Source organism: Antechinus flavipes, chromosome 4, assembly GCF_016432865.1.
Source record: "Antechinus flavipes isolate AdamAnt ecotype Samford, QLD, Australia chromosome 4, AdamAnt_v2, whole genome shotgun sequence".
Lineage (NCBI taxonomy): Eukaryota > Metazoa > Chordata > Mammalia > Dasyuromorphia > Dasyuridae > Antechinus > Antechinus flavipes.
In genome coordinates, this window is record NC_067401.1 from 312,318,410 (window position 1) to 312,339,655 (window position 21,246).

Below are 21,246 nucleotides of genomic sequence, written 5' to 3' on the forward strand. Positions count from 1 at the left end.
AGAGATTAAGTAGATAGCCCAAGGTCAAAATGTCCTTGGAAGAAAAGCTAGAATTCAAATCTAAATCTATGTAACACACCCTTCACTTTCCTAATCACTTTGAAATACATTTGGTTTATGATCTCTACTGATAATTACACATATTTTGAACTGTTAGAATATTCCAATTTGGAGCCCTAACTGAATTCATGTGACTTTTTAGCATGGTGGTGAATTTGTTTTACAGTGTCCTTTCAAGTAGAAAGGAATCATTACTTCATGATGATACTATGGATTGTTTGTTTGAGAGCAATCATTTCTCATTCTAATTTGAGGATTTTTTTTTAAAAAGCAAACACTGAGGAAGACTGAATAATATTAAAATAAAACTAAATATTTTCTGACAGCATATCTGTCAGGGAAAAAAAAATCAATGAAAATCAATTGCAGCTCTTCCTCCCTATCCTCAATGGAGTCATGCATATCTCTTCTTTAGGACAGCGTCAAAAACAGAAAAGAAAATACAGAATCTTTAAAGTATCTTTTGTACAATGTCTCTCTTACTATTCTATATATATACATATATAAACACATATATGTACTATATATCATGTGTATATGTGTATATAAGTATGTATAATATAATATAAATATAAATGCCCAATAAAGGGATCCTGAGTTTCAATTTTTTATGTCTCAAAGATGAAGCATTTTACAGAGATCTCTGCCTCTGTAAAATTGGTTTGTCATCTCATAAAGTCTATCAAAAATTTGAGATATAGGCTTTCTAAACTATATGTACCATGCCCATACTAACTTAGTTAATACTGGAACCTTGGAAGGTTACCAACTTTTATAGGTATCAAAACCTCCTGATATACCCTATAGTCCAAGTTTTTTGTGTGTGAGTACCTTTTTTTTTTTTTAATAATTGCTTTTTATTTTTCTAAATATATGCAAAGGCAGTTCTCAGCATTCATCCCTGCAAAACCCAGTGTTCCAAATTTTTCTCTCTTCCTCTCCACCACTCCATTCACTTATACATTAAGCAATCCAACAAAGGCTAAATGGGCAATTCTTCTAAACATATTCCTACATTTATCATGTTACCCAAGAAAAATCAGATCAAAAAGGAAAATTACATGAGGGAAAAAAACAAGCAAGGAAACAACAACCAAAAAACCCCTGAAAATACTAAGTTGTGATCCACATTCAGTCACCTTACTCCTCTCTCTAAATGGAAATGGCTCTCTCCATCGCAAATTTATTGAAATTGGCCTGAATCACATCGTTGTTGAAAAAAAAAAAACAAAAAAACAAGCCCATCACAATTGATCATAACATAATTTTATTTTTGCTATGTACAATGGATCTCTTGGTTCTACTTACTTCAATTAGCACCAGTTCATGTAAGCCTTTCTAATGCCTCTGAAATCATCCTGCTAATAATTTCTTATAGAACAATAATATTCCACTACATTCATATAACATAACTTTACATAACAGTTTTTTGCCACTACAAAAAGGGCTGCTACAAACATTTTTGCACATGCGGGTCCTGATAAGAATATTTTTGGAAGTACTTTCTAGAGTGGAGAGAACCATAGGTGTGTAAGCTATGATTCATTTCAAATCACTAAATAATTATTCCTTGTGTGTTATGTATGAGACTACATGTTTGGTTCAGTGAATCTTTTATGTGATTATATTTTTGATTGCCAAAAATAATTTTCTTGCTAATAAACTGGAGTTCTGGAAGACTGCAAGATAACTATGAGCTCAGCCTGTAGTTAACTTCAGATAGAAGCATAATAGCACCAATAATTAAAGATAAGAAAAGAAAACAAGAAATCTTCCTTTTAATTTTTCCCTCTAGCCTACTGAGAGAAACAAATCTTGTTGACTATGCTATTCAGAACAAAACTTAAGTTTATAACCAGTTTCCTTTCACTGTGATCAGAGAAAGAATTCACTGTTGGTGGTAGCTCACTTGGTGAGTTCCCATCAAATAATTAAAAGTCTGCTTTTGACTTAGATCCATTAAGGCTTAAAAGAGATTTAAGAAACAATTAAGAAAACCAGGGAAAAACAATTTTATTCTAACAGTGTTATTATAAAAATAAATAGCAAATAGTGAAGGGGAGAAAAAAAATTTAAAAATAGGTAAGGTATTACAGATGTGGAATGTGGCATGCATTTTCAGATGAGATCATTGTATTATACGTTTTATTTAATTGTTTTATTTTGTTATGAGAGATCTCACAAAGTGGAAGTGATATGAAAATGCCTGTTATTATAAAAACAAAATATATATCAATAAAATTTTAAAATCTATCTCAAAAATCACATTATTAAATATAAGCAAATATTTCAATTTAACAAACATTTTTAGGAATATTATATGCAAACAAATATGCTAGGCACTTTGTATACAAAGTCTAAAATAGTAAAATTTCTTTCTTCAAAGAAAACTTTTTTTTTTCAATTTCATAAATATTTTGTCAGCATGTACTGTCACAAAGACATGCTTGTTATCTAATATTAGCTTCTGAGTCCTAGATACCATACCTAGCAAGTTATCTGATTTTGTTAATTCAATGATGATATCTTTGTACCTGGGTGCTTCATTTAGATTACTTTTCTTAACTAGTAAAATAGAGAGCTTACATTTAGACCATGGTCTTTAAATAATAACTACCGCAATTGCATCTATTGCTATATGGATTCACTACTATGTGGTGTTCACTTAGGTGAAGTATATCTAATCTTTCTTTAGATTCTATTTTATGTCAAAAAACCATTTTTTTTCTGTCACAGGGGTCCTTGTCTATCCTGGGAGAGGGGGACATCTATGTGTTTCTAGTTCAGTGAGACAAGCAAAATTTTTGAAGAAAAGCATTTACTTTTGTTTTTTCAAATTTGCAATCTCCTGTAACTAGATTTCTTGTTTTCCTTCATGCAGTATTACTATTCAGTAAAGGATATTTCTGTCGGAGGGATGTGCATCTGCTATGGTCATGCCAGGGCTTGTCCACTTGATCCATCAACAAATGTACGTATATTTATAGGAGTATTTGGCAAAATGCAGTCCTGAAACTGTAAAATGTTGCATGAGAATGCTTTGCTGACAGCATGGTCTGTGAATTGATGTCAGGTCCTCACTTAGATGGTGTAACTGAAAGCGGTGCCAGGGTGAAATAATGCTGGCAGTCAGAATGATGGACTTTGAAGTCTGCCACCACAGTATCAGCAAACAGATTATTTTTTTCCCCAAAAAGCTTCAAACTAGTCCATTTGTTTTGAAAATTCTCTAGCTATGACAGCAAGCTACATGATTTAACTTCAGAGAATGCCTCCCATCAATCAGCTTGTCCACTTCTTTTACAATATTAATCAAGATTGTTCTTAAGCAAACAAATGAAAAAGTTGGTAACTTGATGGTTATCTAGTAAATAAATAACAGTCATGGAATAAAATGCTGGAAGTGCCTCATGGTGAGGAAGGTGAGATGATGAATAACCAAGGGAAACTTCCTTAGAGTCATGTTCCAACATATTGGTAATTTGAGGTAGAGATTCCATTTGAATGTCAGCTTAATAATCCAGAAAACAAAGTGGATATGATTTTCCTTTTCTGTCATATGCCATTCTACAAATCACTCTGTTTTCAAATATGAGAAATGACTACTGACTAGATGTTAGATGCACTGAATATTTTAATATCACTAGAAGTAAGGATATAAAAATTTGTTTTGATAATGAAACTATGACATGGATAATGGACTTGGAGTCCTTTTTTGGATTAAAATGAAACAAAAGGATTTTCAAATAGCCAATCACCTCCTGTAATGACAGTCTATATACAGTGATATTTCCTGAAAGACAGTAGTGTGCCAGTGACCAGTGAGGATTTCCCAGACCCAGACTGTTGTAGCCTGAACATGTCTGTAGTTATCTGGAGATTCATTCTGAGATTAATATTTAGAGTTCTAAGGTCCCTCAGACAAATGGGTAACTTCTCAAGGCTGCTAAATTTATGATTCAGTCATGAACTATGTAAAAAGTTCAACTTACACTGCCTGGGATTCCTATCTTTTTTTTCCCTTTTATTGCCCAGACCATAAAATGTTCTTAATAACTCAGAACATCCCTGCCTGTGAAAAGTTCCAAACCTGTCCTGGAATGGAATAAGATTTTTCAACTCAGTGTTAGATTGGGTCTATTCCTTATTACCTTTGCTTCTCAATAGTTTATCTTGTCCCAAGCAAATAATAAACAGTATATACTCCCCCTTTCTTTTTGATTAGAAATCTCGTTGTGAATGTGAGCACAATACCTGTGGTGATAGTTGTGATCAGTGTTGTCCAGGATTTCATCAAAAACCTTGGAAAGCAGGGACTTTTCTTACCAAGACTGAATGTGAAGGTATGTAACTCTAGACTTTTCTGTATTTTAGTCACAGGCCAAGTTATTTTTCAGGGGAGAAGATTACACATACACACACACACACACACACACATATACACATATGCACATACACACACACACACACACACACACATATATATATGTATGTATATGTTTCCTGTTAGAGATAGTCTTTATAAATGTTTGTAATAATGAATTGAACTGAAAGAAGTTATGACATATACTTTGTGGTTTTTGAAGAAATATAACTATTTCTATTTTCAGTTTGTCTAAAGTAAAAATTGATTTCCTTTGCTTTATTCCTCTGAAATTTTAAATATATATATATATTTATTCAGGGAACAAATCTTTTTTTTTTTGAAAAATCATGAAAATGCACAGCATATCTTTTTTTCTGAAACTAGTATCGCTCCCCTTCCTCCTGCCATGGTGCCCATGGCCTTCTACCACGACTGGTGCCAGATAATCTTCCCTGAGATTTAAGCAAAATTAGGTTAGGTTGATTTTCCGTATACCAGATAATGCTTAAAGGTCCCATAAAATCAAATGTTTGGTGATTGAAAAATCTGTAAATTTGGAGTAATTGTTCCACAAACTACTTTTGCACCAATTATTGAATGGTTAAAGGATATAATCATTATAGCTAATAGTTAACATTTCTATAGTACTTCAGATTCATAAAGTAATTTATATGTTATCTCATTTGATCCTCCCAATAATCCTGAGACAATAGTCTTTCTTTACATGTTAGCAGAAGACTTGTGACAATTGATATAAAAGCAGGGTTACAAGCTGACAAGGTGATGCCTATGTTTTACTAGATATGCACAAAATTAAAGGATTGGTAAGGAATATTAAGATGATTTCATGGAAAACTAGAAATCATGATTTCATCTGGTTCATTTCAAAGAATATTTTTTTCAATCAACAAGCATTTATGAATAGATACAGATTTCAAAATGAGGCAGTCCTTGCACTCACGAAGTTTGCAATCTATCATTAATTAATTTGTAGGAAGGCGGATATATTCTACACGTCATATAATTCAATATAAATCATTCTATCTTTATAATAATAAGAAAAATAACTTTCTCCAACTAGTATTTTTTCAAGAAGGCAAATTTCTAGATCATTACTGGCTTCAGTACCTATTTAATCCCATATAACCTGTTTTCCCATATAATCTGTATCTATTGCTAGATCATCAGCACATCACAATTATAGATGTTCATAGTGATGTTTTTGAGCAAGCAAGAAAAAAAATCAGTTGTTTGGAATACTGTATTTAAAGAGGAAGGGAAGTAAATGGGAATAATTTAGAATGATTTATATTTTTAAACAAGATTAAAGTTTAAGTCCCTCTATTTGTGAGAATTCCTAAAAAGTTTCTACAAATTGTAAAGGGAGTAAAGATTGATTCTTTTTCTGAAGCTTCTGAATAGTCAAGAAAAAACTAATCTTAGGTGATTAAAACAATGGAAAAGTACATAGTAGGCATGATAATTTGTAACTAGTACATGAGAAGTTAAATTATTGTTAGAGACATTTATGACTAGAAAAGGTGATAATCTGGTCTTACAGTAGGAATGATGAATAACATTTTTGTAGTATGAGGGTTTCAGAAGTACTTACAAAATGTTAAAAGAAGCATAGGGAGACTTCCAGTGTATTGGGTGGATTCTTGGAGCAATATTTATGGAAAGATTTGAATATAACTTATACAGAATGAGAAGTTATGGAGCTATTGAAACCAGTATTGGTAAATACCAGATTGGTACATTAGTAGCACATCTATTAAAGTAATGTTAATTCTTGCCCCTTCCACCATATTACAGTGTTTTAGAAAATAAAATTTACTTTTATCTATCTCGATATTTCTAGTAGCTAGACAATATATTTATTAACTTGAATACGTATATACTTGTAAGATTTCAATATCCTATCTGAATTCTTAGACTCCCATATCATAACCACTTCCTCAAGCAGTACAGTGAGCATTCTGGTGGAAGAGTGCAAATGTGGTGGATACCACTGGAGGCACTGATATAAATGATGTTTTATAGAAACATCAGCAGATCTGTTCCATTTCAGTGTTCTTTGTTGTCCTCCCTCTCTCATCAGTAAATGCTCTTGAGATGGTTAAGTTTAAGTTCTCAAGTTCTTTACAGAGAACACAAAATTGATACTATGTCTATTGTTTTTTTTTTTTAATCCATTGGATTTAGCACTGAAATTTGTCTTGAAGCAAGATGTTTTCCTTACAAGTGTTAAAATAGACTATTTTGACAAATGATACCATGGAGATGACTTTGTTCTCTAATCTAATGAATATTAAAAAGAAGCAAAGTGCAACATAAGAGACCATACTCACTGAATATGTTTTTTGGTGTCACAGATTATGTCTTACACAGAATATAGCCTATGCAGAATCATAAAACTAAAATAATTCTCTATTAATGGTGTCATTCTGCAGATGTTCCCATTTTCCACAAATATTGTATTGATTTTATTGAACTCTGTCATACTTCCTAGTAACATACACTATGATATATGAATGTGAAATATTGATTTATTCTAGCATTAGAGAAAAAACAAAGTAGATTAAAATATATGTATTGCATAGAGAACATATGACATGCTGCAAGATATATGTGAATGTATGTATATATGTTTAATATTACTCTGCATATAAAGATAGACTGGGCCAAGAATTGAGCAAGAAAAATAAATTGGGCTGAATGATATTTGTGAAATTGTGTAGTGTTTTATACTATGAAAATTTTTTTTCTTTACACTCCCTATTTCTGTAATGATGCTGTTGTATATTACGGCTAATCATAGACTATCAGATCCCTAAAAAATCAGAAAGATAATGAAGCACTAGGCAATAGGAGAGACATATATATGGCGAAGTGAAGGAGGTTGCAACCATGCTATCATTGATGAAAACTAGCATTTGAAAAGATGTTTTTGAGTATATAGTCTGATAAAGTATTCAGAATTCAAAGCAATTAATACGTTAATATCCTACAAAATTAAAAGAACCAGGTAAAGGTCTCCAATATTTTGAGTGACTCCTTGATAGACACAAACAAGAAATATATATGATGGGAAGTCATGAATATAATCTGCAATATCAAGAGTTTTCATTCTGATAAAACAATCCATCAATTAAAATGTCAAAGTGAAATGATGATATTAAAAAGAATGGAACCTTTAAATATTCCTAAGACCACTACTTTTGTCTAGGGTTGAAATTCTGGCATGCATTTAGGCAGACTGATCTTCCCGAGCTCAAATCTGACCTTAGACATGTACTAGCTTCTCTCAACCTCAATTTCCTCATGGGTAAAATGGGGATAATAATTGAACTTATCATGTTGTGAAGATAAAATGGAATGATATTTGTAAAGTACTTCATAAACTGTAAAACATTCTATAAATGCTACTATTATTATGTCTATTATATATAGAAAAACTGTCATGGTTAAAAATAATGGGGATGGGATAGGTATAGAGAGAAGGGAAGAGAGAGGTATTATTTGCTTACTATTATATGCAAGCTGAATTCTGCTAAACACTGAACATTAAAAATTCAGGCCAGTAAGGCAGTGCCTTATGCTGAAAGAGCTTACATTATAATGGAAGAAGACAATACATAAAAAGAAGATGGGGAAGCAGGTATGACTCCCAGCAAGTAAACCACCTATAATGATATCAAGCTTCAGGGCAGAGGTTTTTTCCCAGGTAATAAGGCTGATGACATCGAGAAGCAGACAGACAGACAGAGTCAGAGAAAGACAGAGAGACAGAGACAGAGTTATGCTCGAAGCAAAGTGAGTGTAGTTTAGAATTCCTCCAGTAAAGAGGAACAGGGAGGTAAGTGAGAGAGGGAGCAAAGCATACCTGGGTAGCTATATTTTATATCTATGCGTAAATGACCTGCTAGAAGAACTATTTTCATCAACATCCTCCATTTCAAAACAGAACTTTTTTGCTCTGTTCCCATACCAGGAATAGAGCTTATATTAGAACTTTCCAGTTCTGAACTCAGGGAATTAAGGCTTCTTCTTCTTCTTCTTTTTTTTTTTCAAAATTTTTTGCAGCTGTGTGCCTTATGAACTAGAAAACAGGTGTGCTAAGCCATAGTGATGATACTTAGCATTTATGGAAGAAAGGAAAGAAAAACTGAGGAATTACATTTTTCAGGCCTATGTTATCTAGGGAATTTTTGGCAAAAGCATATATAGCAGAAAGGAAATATTCTGTCACACTGACTTTATCTTTCTAACTATTACAATAGTGTGTTAATGTATTAAAATTTTATGGAGTTAATTTTTTTTAATTTTCTTGCAAAGGATATTTACAGAGACAGAATATCTGACTTCCCAGATTCTACTATTTTATAGCTGTGTGATTTAGATATTTCTTAATCTCAGTTTCCTCATCTGCAAAAGTGATATACGTTCAGAAACTATTTAAATAAGCAGTAAGAAAAACTACTTTGTACTTGTATCTATAGTACCTAGTAGTGCCTGGCAAATAGTGAGCATTAAATGTTTATTGATTGATAGAGGTATAAATCTATTACTATTAGTTCAGAGAAATGCCAATCTGAAGTAATGAAAGGCCTTATAGAGTTTTTTTTTTGGAAAAAAAAAGCCACTTTATTATTTTCACATATGTGTGGACATTCAACTACTGAATTAGAAAGAGAAGAATTTATATTGGATCTGCTATAATTAGGTCAGGCTCGTCTTTAAATAACTTAGTACGCAAATAGAGCTATGATTTTATTTTTTGAGAAAAGTTCTCTCAGATGATGCAAAATAAAATCCTTCCATGTCTGTGGCATTCTCATCGATGACTTCATTTACAGTAGTCTTAACCATTCTGGAGTCAAGAGGTAATGTGGCAGAAACCAAAGAATGCTTTGACCTGAGAGTCTAGCCAGCTGATTGCAAGTCCCTGCTCTTCCTTCACTGTCTGACACTCTGTAGGCTTGACTATTGCTATAGGGAATGAAAGCTAAGTTTAAATTCTTTTGATTAGGCATTTCAGAAGAAACTGGTATGCAGTGCTAGTTACATAAGCCAGGCATAAAAATACAAATATGTCCAGAGATGAGACAGAATGTGGGGGATTATTTTAACTATGTCTAGTTTGACGATTACTGGCACCATACTAACTCCATAAAGAAAAGAACCCTAAATTTGTCATTAGGTTTTATCCTGGCTCTGCTAGCCTGGCCTATTTCCTTATATTTCAAACTTGGCATAGTTTGGATATCTTCTAGATCTAAATCTATGAACAACTCTAATTTTTTGCATCTTTAATCCCAAACAGAACTCATTAGTCTCCTTTTGAATGTTACTAGTTCTGACTCTGAGGATAACCTTTGCAGCTGGTCTTCCAGTGTTGTGTTGCTGATCTGAGAGGATCTTAATTTCACTCTCTTTCACATCTCCTTGTCTGGGTTCTCTCAAGCATCGTGAATTCTATTAAGTTTAAGCTTATTAAACCCTACCCATGAATAACAATACATCATCTAGCTATGACCTTGGACAAGTCTCATTCTCTTAGAGCCACATTTTTTCTATGGCATGAGGGGATTAAATCCCTAAGGTCTCTTCTAATTCTATGGTTTTATGATTCTGCCTCATTTCCTGATTTATGCTCCATTAACTCTATTGCAGTTTATTACAGTGAGACTAAAAGTTGGCTTTAGAGCTCAAACTTGAATATATCATGTAGTGAAAAAAAGGGGTGAGTGATACCCCGCCTATGTAGTGAAGCTCCACATTTTGCCAGGGTCCTGTCCTTGTAGGGTTTAAAGGGAGGTAGAAAAGACATTTCTAGCTTCTTCTCCAAGAGAGATTTTTTGCTAGAAAAGGAAGTAGGAGATTGAGATTGAAGCAGGTAGCCCGCTAGATATATATTTAACTGCTCCTTTAAATATTGTTTGTCTGGGAATATGTTTAGGTTCCTTCTAATTTTTGATCACTTTGTCATTTCTGGAAGAAAGGGAATCCTTCAGTTCTATATCTAAGATTTGACCACTTTTCCACCCAATACCAGCTTCATATAGCAAAAGCAAAGAAACTCATTTATTTATTTGTTTGTTTTGCTGAGGCAATTGGGGATAAGTGATTTGTCCAGGGTTACACAGCTATGCAGTATTAAGTGTTTGAGATCATATTTGAACTCAGGTCCTCCTGACTTCAGGACTGGAGCTTTATCCACTGTGCCACCTAGCTGCCTCAAAACTCATTTATTAAAATCATAGTAAAACTAGAAATTATGAAAGTAAAAATAAAAGACTATATAATCTACAATATGGAATAAAGGAGCTGTCTCAATAGGTACAGAATAATTCAACTTAACCAAGAGTGTCCAATCTTACCCAAATCAAACTTTTCAAAATCTCCAGAATTGTAAGAGAGAATGAAAACATGATATTTAGCAAAGATTTAATGCTCTTCTCATGCCTTCCAAGTAGCTTTTCCCTTTAACAACCTAAAGTGGGATTAGGTTTTCCCATTTTCTCTATTGAAGCTCTAAGGCAGGAGCATATGAATGATGAGTCTTCAAAGGGAGATGGCTGAGAACTAAAGTCCTTGCTTTTGCCTAACCTATTACACCCCTCATACAGGGCACAACTTTCCTCTTCACCAATAGAGAGAGTCCATAAAATTAAGTTCTTTTTTTTTGAAAGTCTAATATTGCTTTCTTAATATAGATAAATTATTCTTCTAGAATACCAGTAGGAACAAGTAGGATCAAAATGAATATTTATTTCTTAAAATTAACATATACATAGCAAATCCCCTATTTTTAAAATCTTAAAAAGTTAAGGAAAATTGCATTTTAAATGTAAACATTTAATATTTTTCATACTCATCTATTTCTTGAAATTGAATTTATATTCAGAACCCCCGAGAAAAAGCAATATTTGAGGCAATGAGCATTAGGAAAACATATAATTATTGCTTATTGAAGTTATTTTTGTTTTCTCAGCCTTCTTGTTAACCAACTGAGGATTTTTGCCTCCTGGTGAGACAGGTTTAAAGTCAAGAATCTTGCTAACACTAATAAACAAATGAAAGTTTAACTGAAGACCAGGCCTAAGGGAATAGAACATAATGATTAGGTAGCTTTATATGTATTGAAACATGCTGACCCATATTTTTCCCAATAAGGAATAGATATAGACTGCATTCTGTCTTCAAATTGTCAATGTGAGATTATCATTATTTCGAGAAACACTAAGTCAAGCCACTAAAGTTGTGTGTGTGTGTGTGTGTGTGTGTGTGTGTGTGTGTGTGTCTTCCCTGGTTGCAAATAAACAAAAAACCAGTCCCTTCACCCATTCAAGAAGTTCATATCTAATGGGAGAGATAACACATAAACATCTACATACAGGATATCTATCCATCTATCTATCCTAAATGTATATATATATGTGTGTGTGTGACAAATTGTAGATAATCTCAGTGAGATTACTTTTATCTTCTCTTTTTTTTCCTCTTCTTTCTCTCCTCTTTTCTCACCTATTACCCTAATTATATTCTTATCCAATGCCCAGAGCAGATGATTTTATCTCCCTATTTCTGAAACAACTGAATTCATTGGATATATACATCTTCAGCTCTCCTCCTTCATTCCAAAAAGCATCAATTTACATAAATAGGGGTATTCCTGCTCTTGACCATTACTCTCTCACTGTACTCTTGATTACATACAGGCCTCTTTCTACCATGACCTTGTTCCATCCTTAATCCTTGCTCTTAAGTTCTTTTAATATTTCTCTCTCTACTGTTCTCTCCATTTATCTGAAAATATTTAGGTCTTCCCAATTCTAAAGCAAACAAATAAAACCCACCCTCCCAGACCCTTTTATTCTACTCAGATAATATTCTTTCTCCAGCCAACCCTGAGTTCTTTTTGAACTCAAAATCTGCATTGATGGTATCTCTACTTTGACATCCCACTGGCACCTCAAATTCAACATATTTATAACTAAGCATTTGATCTTTCCCTAATAACCTTGCTTTTTTTTTTCTATTTCTACCTGTGGTACCACCATTCATTATGTTGATTTCCTAATTTAAGTATTATCTTTGACTCTTCCCTTGCCCTCACCTCTCATCCATTCAGTTCCATTGTCCTATTGATTTTGCTTTTATGATGTATCTCCATCCATTGACCATCCTCCCTATTCATCCCTTCTTCTCCCCTGTCCCTACACTAAAAGTATAGATAGGTTCTTTCACTTACATGTCTGGACTCTTACAATATTCTGATAATAGGGCTTCTTAAATCTATATTCTTTCCCTTCCTATTTAGGAGGTGTAGTGGATAAAATGTTAGATTTCAGGTTAGAAAGACCCAAATTTTGATCCTACCCAAAGTGTTGCATTGTATAATCTTTAGTGAATCAATTAAACTCTTTCAACTTCAGTTTCTCTACCTGTAAAATACCTATTTAAACTATCTTTTTTTGTTGTTTTTTATCTTTATTGAATTTTAACATGCTATATTTTATCTAATATTTAACTTATTACAATCCCTTTTTTCTTTCTTTCTTTCTTTCTTTCTTTCTTTCTTTCTTTCTTTCTTTCTTTCTTTCTTTCTTTTTTTTTTTTTTTTTTTGGATCCTGGCACTGATGCTCAGGATGTTAGCTTTCTCTCAAAGCTTTGTTTTGTTTACAAATTTTAAAAATAAATGCTACTTATACTTTTATCCATGTAATTGACAAACAATATTAAAACAGAGCCAATCACAGAACCTTGTTATAATCCCTTACTTTCCTACCAATGTTCACTTTCAGCAAGTTAACATTAAGCCATTAACACTTCAAATGCAGCCTTTCAGCCACTTCTAAAGCAAACTGCTGTTATTTAGCCCACATCTAACTTTTCTTCAAAAACAGTGTAAAAGAGTTCTTCATATGTCCTTCTAAATTACAATTCAATTATATTTATTCCACAGATATGCCAATATAGTGATCATATTTTCCCCTAAATTTATTTAAAGAAACAGATTAAGAAAAAAGAAAATCAGAAAAGGAATATAAAACAAAAAAGAACATTGTTATGTGCCCAGCAGAAAATCAAGGAGGATTCAAAATATATGGCAATAAATACACACATACATACACATATGTAGAAGGAATTATATTCATGAATGTCCATCTTTTCTTTATTTCCTTGTAAATTGTTCTTTTGTTCTCTGCTAAACACCTTTTTTACTTTATTCTTTTTCCCATTTTCATCCCTCCCAACACTCCCAGTGTATAGTTAAGAAAGTATAGAGAGCTATAGATATATACATACACACACACATATCCCCACACATAAACTAACATATATCTTTCCTATCTCTGCTGACCCTCTGCTTTAATTCTGCTCTTACCTTATCTTGCTATTACTTAACTCTCCACCCATGAATCCGTCCCTTGTCTTCTCTCAAATTTTGCTTCCGTTGGCCCATCCCTCCTCCTTTATTTCTATAAAGATTTTGGAGGGTTTTATACCCTTGATAATATATAATGTTGTCTATTTAAACTATTCTCAATGTAAGTTTCCACAACTTTGAGCCCTCCCCCCCCAATGTCTCTGTGTTTCTTCCTCTGCACCTCATTTATATGACATAATTATGACTTTTATCTTAACACTGCCCCAATTTTCTTTTGAATTGTCATATTGTTGATGTCAATCTTAAACATATAATTTTCCCACATTAAAAAAACACAAAATTTATCCAAGTTGAGTTCCATTTACATATATTATAGATAGATAGATTTTTTTCCTAATAAATTTATTTATTTCTAATACACATTATTTTATGAATCATGTTGGGAGAGAAAAGGGGAAAAAACATAGAAGAGAAAAAAAAACAGAAAAAAAGAAGTGAACATACCATGTGTTGATTTACATTCAATCTCCTTACTTCTTTCTCTGGGTGCATGGCATTTTCTATCCAAAGTCTATTGGAATTGCTTTGGATTCACTGAACAGAGCTCTCATGGTTGATCATTGTACATTCTTGCTGTTATTGTGTACGATGTACTCATAGTTCTGTTTGTTTCATTCAGCATCAGTTCATGTAAATCTTTCCAAGTCTTTATAAAATCAGCTTGTTAATCAGTTTTTATAAAACAATAATATTCCATTACTTCCATATACCAGAACTTGTTCAGCCAATTCCCAATTGATAGGCATCTACTCATTTTCCAATTCTTTGCTACTACAAAAAGAGCTGCTACAAATAGTTTTGCACATGTGGGTCCTTTGTCCTCTTTAATATTTACTTGGCACACAGACTCAGTAATGACACTGTTGGGTCAAAGGATATGCACAATTTTATAGCTCTTTGAGCATAGTTCCAGATTGCTCTCCAGAATGGTTGGGTTATTGTACAATTCCACCAACAATACATTACTGTCCCAGTTTTCCCACTTCCCTTCCAAAATTTATCATTATCTTTTCCTGTCATCTTAATCAATCTGAGGGGTATGAGGTAGTACCTCAGGGATGTTTTAATTTGCATTTCTCTAATCAATAGTGACTTAGCATTTTTTAAATATAATTATATATGGGTTTAATTTTGTCATCTGAAAATTCTGTTCATATCGTTTGACCATTTATCAATTGATAAATGACTTGTACTCTTAAAAATATGATACAGTTTTTTATATATTTTATAAATGAGACCATTATCAGAAACACTGGCTGTAAAAGATTTTTTTTTCCAGATTTGTACTTTCCTTTTAATCTTGTTTTTGTTTGTGCAAAACCTTTTTAATTTAATGTAATCAAAGTTGTCCATTTTGCCTTTCATGGTGTCCTCTAGTTCTTCTTTGGTGATAAATTCCTGCCTTCTCTAAAGATCTCATAGGTGAATTATCCCTTGTTCTCCCAATTTGTTCATGGTATCATCCTTTATGCCGAAATCCTGTACTCATTTTGACTTTATTTTGGTATGGGGTATGAGATGTATATTCTGAATTTCTGACATACTATTTTCCAGTTTTCCCAGCAATTTTTATCAAATAGTGAGTTCATATTCCAGAAGCAGGAGTTTGGTGTTTATTAAAAATGCCAGATTACAATAGGTCTTGATTATAGTGTCATATGTATCTAATTTATTCCACTGATCCATTACTCTATTTCTTAGCCAGTATCAAATGGTTTTGATGACTGCTGCTTTAGAATATAGTTTTAGGTTTGGTGCTTAGTAAGCTATCATTCCTTGTATTTCTTTTTCATTAATTTCATTGATATTCTTGACTTTTTGTTCTTGCAGATGAATTTTGTTATTTTTTTCTAATTCTATAAAATATTTTTGACAGTTTGATTGTTATAGCACTGAAAACATAGGTCAATTAGGCAGAATTTTCATTATTATATTTGTTCAGTCTAGCTGTGAGCAATTGATATTTTCCCTATTGTTTAGACCTAACTTTATTTGTGTGAGAAGTGTTTTTAATTTTATAATGTAGTTCTTGGGTTTGTCTTGGCACCTAGACCCCCAAGTATTTTATTTTGTCTATAGTAATTTTAAATGGAATTCCTCTTCTATTTCTTGCTGATGTGCTATATAGTAATATAAAGAAATGCTAATGATTTTGTGGGTTAATTGTATGTTCAGCAACTTTGATAAAGCTGTAAATTGTTTTGAATAGATTTTTGGATGATTTTCTAGGATTCTCTAAGTATATCATCATATCATCTGCAAAGAGTGATAGTTTTATTTCCTCATTACCTATTCTAATTCCTTTAGTATGTTTTTCTTTTCTTTTGCCTAAAGTCAACATTTCTAGTGCAAAATTGAATAATAGTGACAGTGAGAATCCTTGTTTCACCCCAGTCTTATTGAAAATGTGTCCAGCTTTTCTCCATTACAAATAATGCTTGCTATTGGTTTTAGATAGATACTGTTTATTACTTTAAGGAAAGCTCCCTTTGTCCCGATGTTCTCTAATGTTTTTAATAGGAATGGGTACTGTATTTTATCAAAAGCTTTTTCTGCATCTATTGGGATTATCACATGATTTCGATTGGTTTGGTTATTGATAAGGTTGATTATGGTAATAGTTTTTCTGATATTAAACTAGCCCTGCATTCTTGGTATAATTCCCACTTGATCAGTATAGTGTATTATCCTACTGATAAGTTGCTGAAATCTCTTTGCTAATATTTTATTTAAAATTTTTGCATCGATATTCATTAGGGAGATTGGTCTATAATTTTCTTTCTCTGTTTTGGCTCTTTCTGGTTTAAGTATCACTGCCATATTTGTGTCATAGAAGGAATCTGGCAATATTTCTTCTTTATTTTTCCAAATAGTTTACATAGTATTGGAATTAATTATGCTTTATATGTTTGGTAGAATTAACTTGTGAATCCATCTGGCCCTGGAGATTTTTTTCATAGGAAGTTCATTAATATCTTGTTCAAAGTCTTTTTTTTTTGAAATTGGAATATTTAAGTAATTTTTTTCTTATTCTGTTAATCTAGGCAATTTATATTTTTGTAAATATTCCTCCATTTTGGTTAGATCATCAGACTTGCTGCTATGTAGTTGAGCAAAATAAATTTTTAATTGCTTTAATTTCTTTTTCATTGATGATAAGTTCACTCTATTAATGTTTGATGTTGGTGATTTGTTTTTTTCTTTCTTTTTCTCTAATCAAACTAACAAAAAAAATCTATTTTATTTGTTTTTCAAAAAAACTAATGCTTTCTTTTATTTATTAGTTCAATAGTTTTTTTTTAGTTTGAACTTTATTAATCTCTTCTTTGAGTTTCAAAATTTCTGATTTGGTTTTTAATTTGGGGTTTTTTAATTTGGTCTTTTTCTAGCTTTTTTATTTGCATGTCTAATTCATTGATCTCTTCTTTATTTTATTCATATAGCTATTTAGAGATACAAATTTTCTCTTTAGAACTGCTTTGGCTACATCCCAGAGGCTTTAGCATGTTGTCTCTTAATTGTCATTCTCATGGATAAAATTATGGATTGTTTCTGCAATTTATTGTTTGACCCACTCAATATTTTAGAATTAGGTTATTTAATTTCTAATTGTTTTTTTGTCTATCTTTCTCTAGCCCTTTGTAAGCACTGTATATCAATTTACATTCAAGATTTTAGGAGCATGTTTATTGTAGAAAGGGGCAAGGATCTGGTTTGTGATCACCCAGTCATTATTAAAATGTATTCTTTAGTTTTATTTAACAGTAGTAATGGGCCACACAGGGCCATTGATTAATCAATTGATTAAGTAGTCCTGTACAGTCCATTACAGTGCTAAGGAAATCTCAAGAGTATCTATTTATAGTGATAAATCCTATATTAAGTAGAATTGGGCCTCATTTTCTACAATTGCCATGTTTCTAAAAAAGTTGAATGCATTTTTTTTTTAGATAAAGGTAAATGGAATGATTTAAAATGCATTGAGGATGGTAAATTAAATCATATTTTAAATTCAGTAGAAGAGCCTATTATTAAAGTTTTTTTTAATGAGAAGCCTCTTTCTAAAATGAATGATAACTTACACATATAATATTTGTGATTTTTACCTAGTAAAATATCCCCCCCTCCCCCCGGTATTTGGTTTCTCCATTTTAAAATGATGACATTGTACCAGATATTCTCTAAGGTCTCGTCTAAGTTCTAAATTTGTGGTCTCTATTTTTTTTCCTATATTCATTTGGAGTTTCATTTATCTTTCTTTTTTCATTTACTTGAGTCAAAGAGCTTTTTTCAGTATTGTTTACTTGGTGGTGATAACTTTTGACACAGTATAAAATTTCAAGTAACAGTACCAGATTCCATATAAGCCCAGTGAATTGAGTCCTCATATAATTCCCCCTTTGTATACTAAGGATAACCCTAATTGGTTATGAGGCTTTTCCACTGTGTTCTCCTCAAGAACAGCCATTAATAATGAGTACTTAAGTATAAGTTAACTAATTATTGACAGTTTTCACAAAGGGATATTTACTGAGTAGACAATGCTAAAATAAAAGTATAAAACTTTCCCTGGAGGGAGGTCAGTTATTACAAAGTATCTTTTTTATAAATAGGTTCCCTTCCTAAGGCTGATGGACACATTTACTTCCTTATTTTTATAACACAATATTTTGGTCATAGGGGAAATCCATTGCTGGTCTAGGTCACTGTTGCTTTTCTGAGTTTTTAGCATACCAATTTGCCTGTCTACAGACTGCAGCTCACAAGGTTCTGGTAGTTCTCCCAACGTTTTTAAGCTAACAAGGTCTTAGCCTACTCCAATCCATTTCTAACATTGCCTTACATAAAGCATTTAAGATTAGACACTTTAGGATCAGAAAAAAAAGGGCCATATGTTTGTGACTTCCTGTTGATCCATATGGAGAGATTATGTTGCCAGCACTAGCTCTGTCCCCCACCCCAGAGTTTTTTCTTCCTCACTTGAATGGAACCAAGCAGGAAAGAGAAATAAGTTAGCCTTATGTTGTTGTTGTTGTTTGATACACACCTAGGTCGGTTTTAAAGGTAACCAAAAAAGCAAGCAATCAGACTTCTCATGCTCTGAAATGTGGGAGTAAACTCTTTCCATTATCGCCTAAGAGCAAATTTACCAGTCACCCTATGAGTAAATGGACTTTAAGTATGGCAGGCAGAACATTGAGCCTGCTTGAAGGGTGAGTTTCTCATTGGTCGTTCCCATATCTCCATTATAATAAGACCAATTTTCCTCTTTCTTTGAGTGTCAGTTTCATCCCTAAGAAAATAAGGAACCTGGTCTAGGTAATCCCTAAGGTCACTTCTAGTTCTCAATTTTTTTGTTTTACACACACACACACACACACACACACGTGTACATATACACATACATGTATATACATACATGTATATATACACATACATACATACGTGTGTGTGTGTGTGTGTGTATATGAAGTGGTACAGAATCTACAAACCAACTTCCCTTGTGGCCATGGGTTTTTTAAAAATCTAATTCATTAGATATAACAACTATCTTTTCAGAAAAATGGCCAGTTTTCCCATGGTTGAAATGTGAAAAGAACTGCTGGTTTGCAGCTTTTTTCAGCTCTATCCACTCACAGGGATAAACAACACCATTAGCAACAGTAACTTTCACTATAGAAGACAAGAATATAGATGTTTTATTTTTCTATTATACCAGGGATAGGATGATTGCATATTTCTCATAACACATTTTGACAGTGGTGCATTTTTTTTAATGCCAGTATTTATGCTCTTCAATAAAAGCTGAAACTTAAAGTGGTTTCTGAATTGAGAGCCAGATTTTTAGGTTGCCAATGCCATTATGGTTTAGGATTGTCTAAACATATCAAAAAGATGTTTGTGTAACACTTGGTATTTGTGTGACTCTTTGTATTGCATTCATTATACAATATCTGTTTTAGTATGACGTTCAAAAGCAACAGAATAAGACTTGTTTGTTTTTCAAGAGTTTAATTTCTCAAACATTTTAAAGTATCATTTTATCAGTATCACATTGGCTTTATAAAAGAACAGTAAATCTTCTTTCCATTGGCTACATAGACAGCTACATAAAATATGATGATGAGCTTTGGACACCTGACTTCCAACTCATTTTCCAACATTGTGTCCTATTATCCTCATGTTGTTGTTGAGTTGTTTTTCATTTGTGTCTGACTCTTTGTGGCCCATTTAGGATTTCCTTGACAAAGATTCTGAGATGTTTGGGCATTTACTTCTCCAGCTCATTTTACGGATGATGAAACTGAAACAAATGGTTAAACTGTCTAATGTTCCACAGTTAATAAGTGTCTGTGACAAGATTTGAACTCAGAAAGATTAGTCTTCTAACTCCAAACCCAACATTCTGTCCACTGTACCACATAGCTGCCTCAAAGAAAGCTAATATTCCTCATTACTTGGAGCTTCCCATCTGATTGAATATGTATTTTCATACCCATTATTGTGTTGCTTTAGTCATGTCTGATGCTTTGTGACTACATTTAGAGTTATCTTGGATAAAATACTGGAATGGTTTGCATTTCCTTTTCTTGAATGTTTTATGGATGAAGAAACTGAGGCAAATAGAGTTAAGTGATTTGCCCAGGGTCACATAATTATTAAGTGTTTGAACTCATGAAGAGGAGTCTTCTTAATTTCCAGCACTACCATTTTACTCCTTAGCTGCATATTGTTATGCATGTGTAATTAAAACCTCATCTCAATGAATAAATAATCATATCTCCATGTTGACATAATATTTTGAAGAGTATATAATACTTAATATACATGTTTTCATTTGAGCCTTACAGTATCTGAGCCCAACTACTTAATGAGAATTTTTGCATTTAAGATAAGGAAACTGTGACTTGGAAAAATTATATCTGTGATCACCCAACTAGTAAGTTCGGAGGTGAATTAAAAAAATTAATAATAGCTTTTTATTTTCAAAATATACACAAAGATAGTTTTCAGCATTCACCCTTACAAAATCTTGTGTTCCAAATTTTTTCTCTCCTTTCCCAAACGCTCTCCCCTAGACAAGAAGTAAGACAATATGAATTAAACATATGCATTTCTTCTAAACATATTTTCATGTTTATCATGCTGCACACAAAAAAAGATCAGATCAAAAAGGAAAAAAAATGAGATAAAGCAAAAACAAAACAAAACAAAACAAGAAAAAAAGGTAAAAATACTATGTTGTGATCAACATTCAAATCACATAGTCCTCTTTCTTGATGCAGATGGCTCTCCATCACAAGTTTATTAGAATAAGCCTGAATTACAGCATTGTTGGAAAACAGCTAAGCCTATTACCAT

The 21,246-nt window shown here is 32.5% G+C and overlaps 1 protein-coding gene across 1 annotated transcript in view; it reads left to right on the forward strand.

Moving 5' to 3' along the window:
* The window catches only part of LAMA2 (laminin subunit alpha 2), a 770,763-nt gene that overhangs the window by 321,021 nt on the left and 428,496 nt on the right, over positions 1 to 21,246 (forward strand). The window contains exons 6-7 of the mRNA XM_051997719.1: positions 2,942 to 3,031; positions 4,286 to 4,403. Of these exons, the coding sequence (XP_051853679.1) occupies positions 2,942 to 3,031; positions 4,286 to 4,403 (208 nt within the window). The remainder of the gene's footprint in view (positions 1 to 2,941; positions 3,032 to 4,285; positions 4,404 to 21,246) is intronic.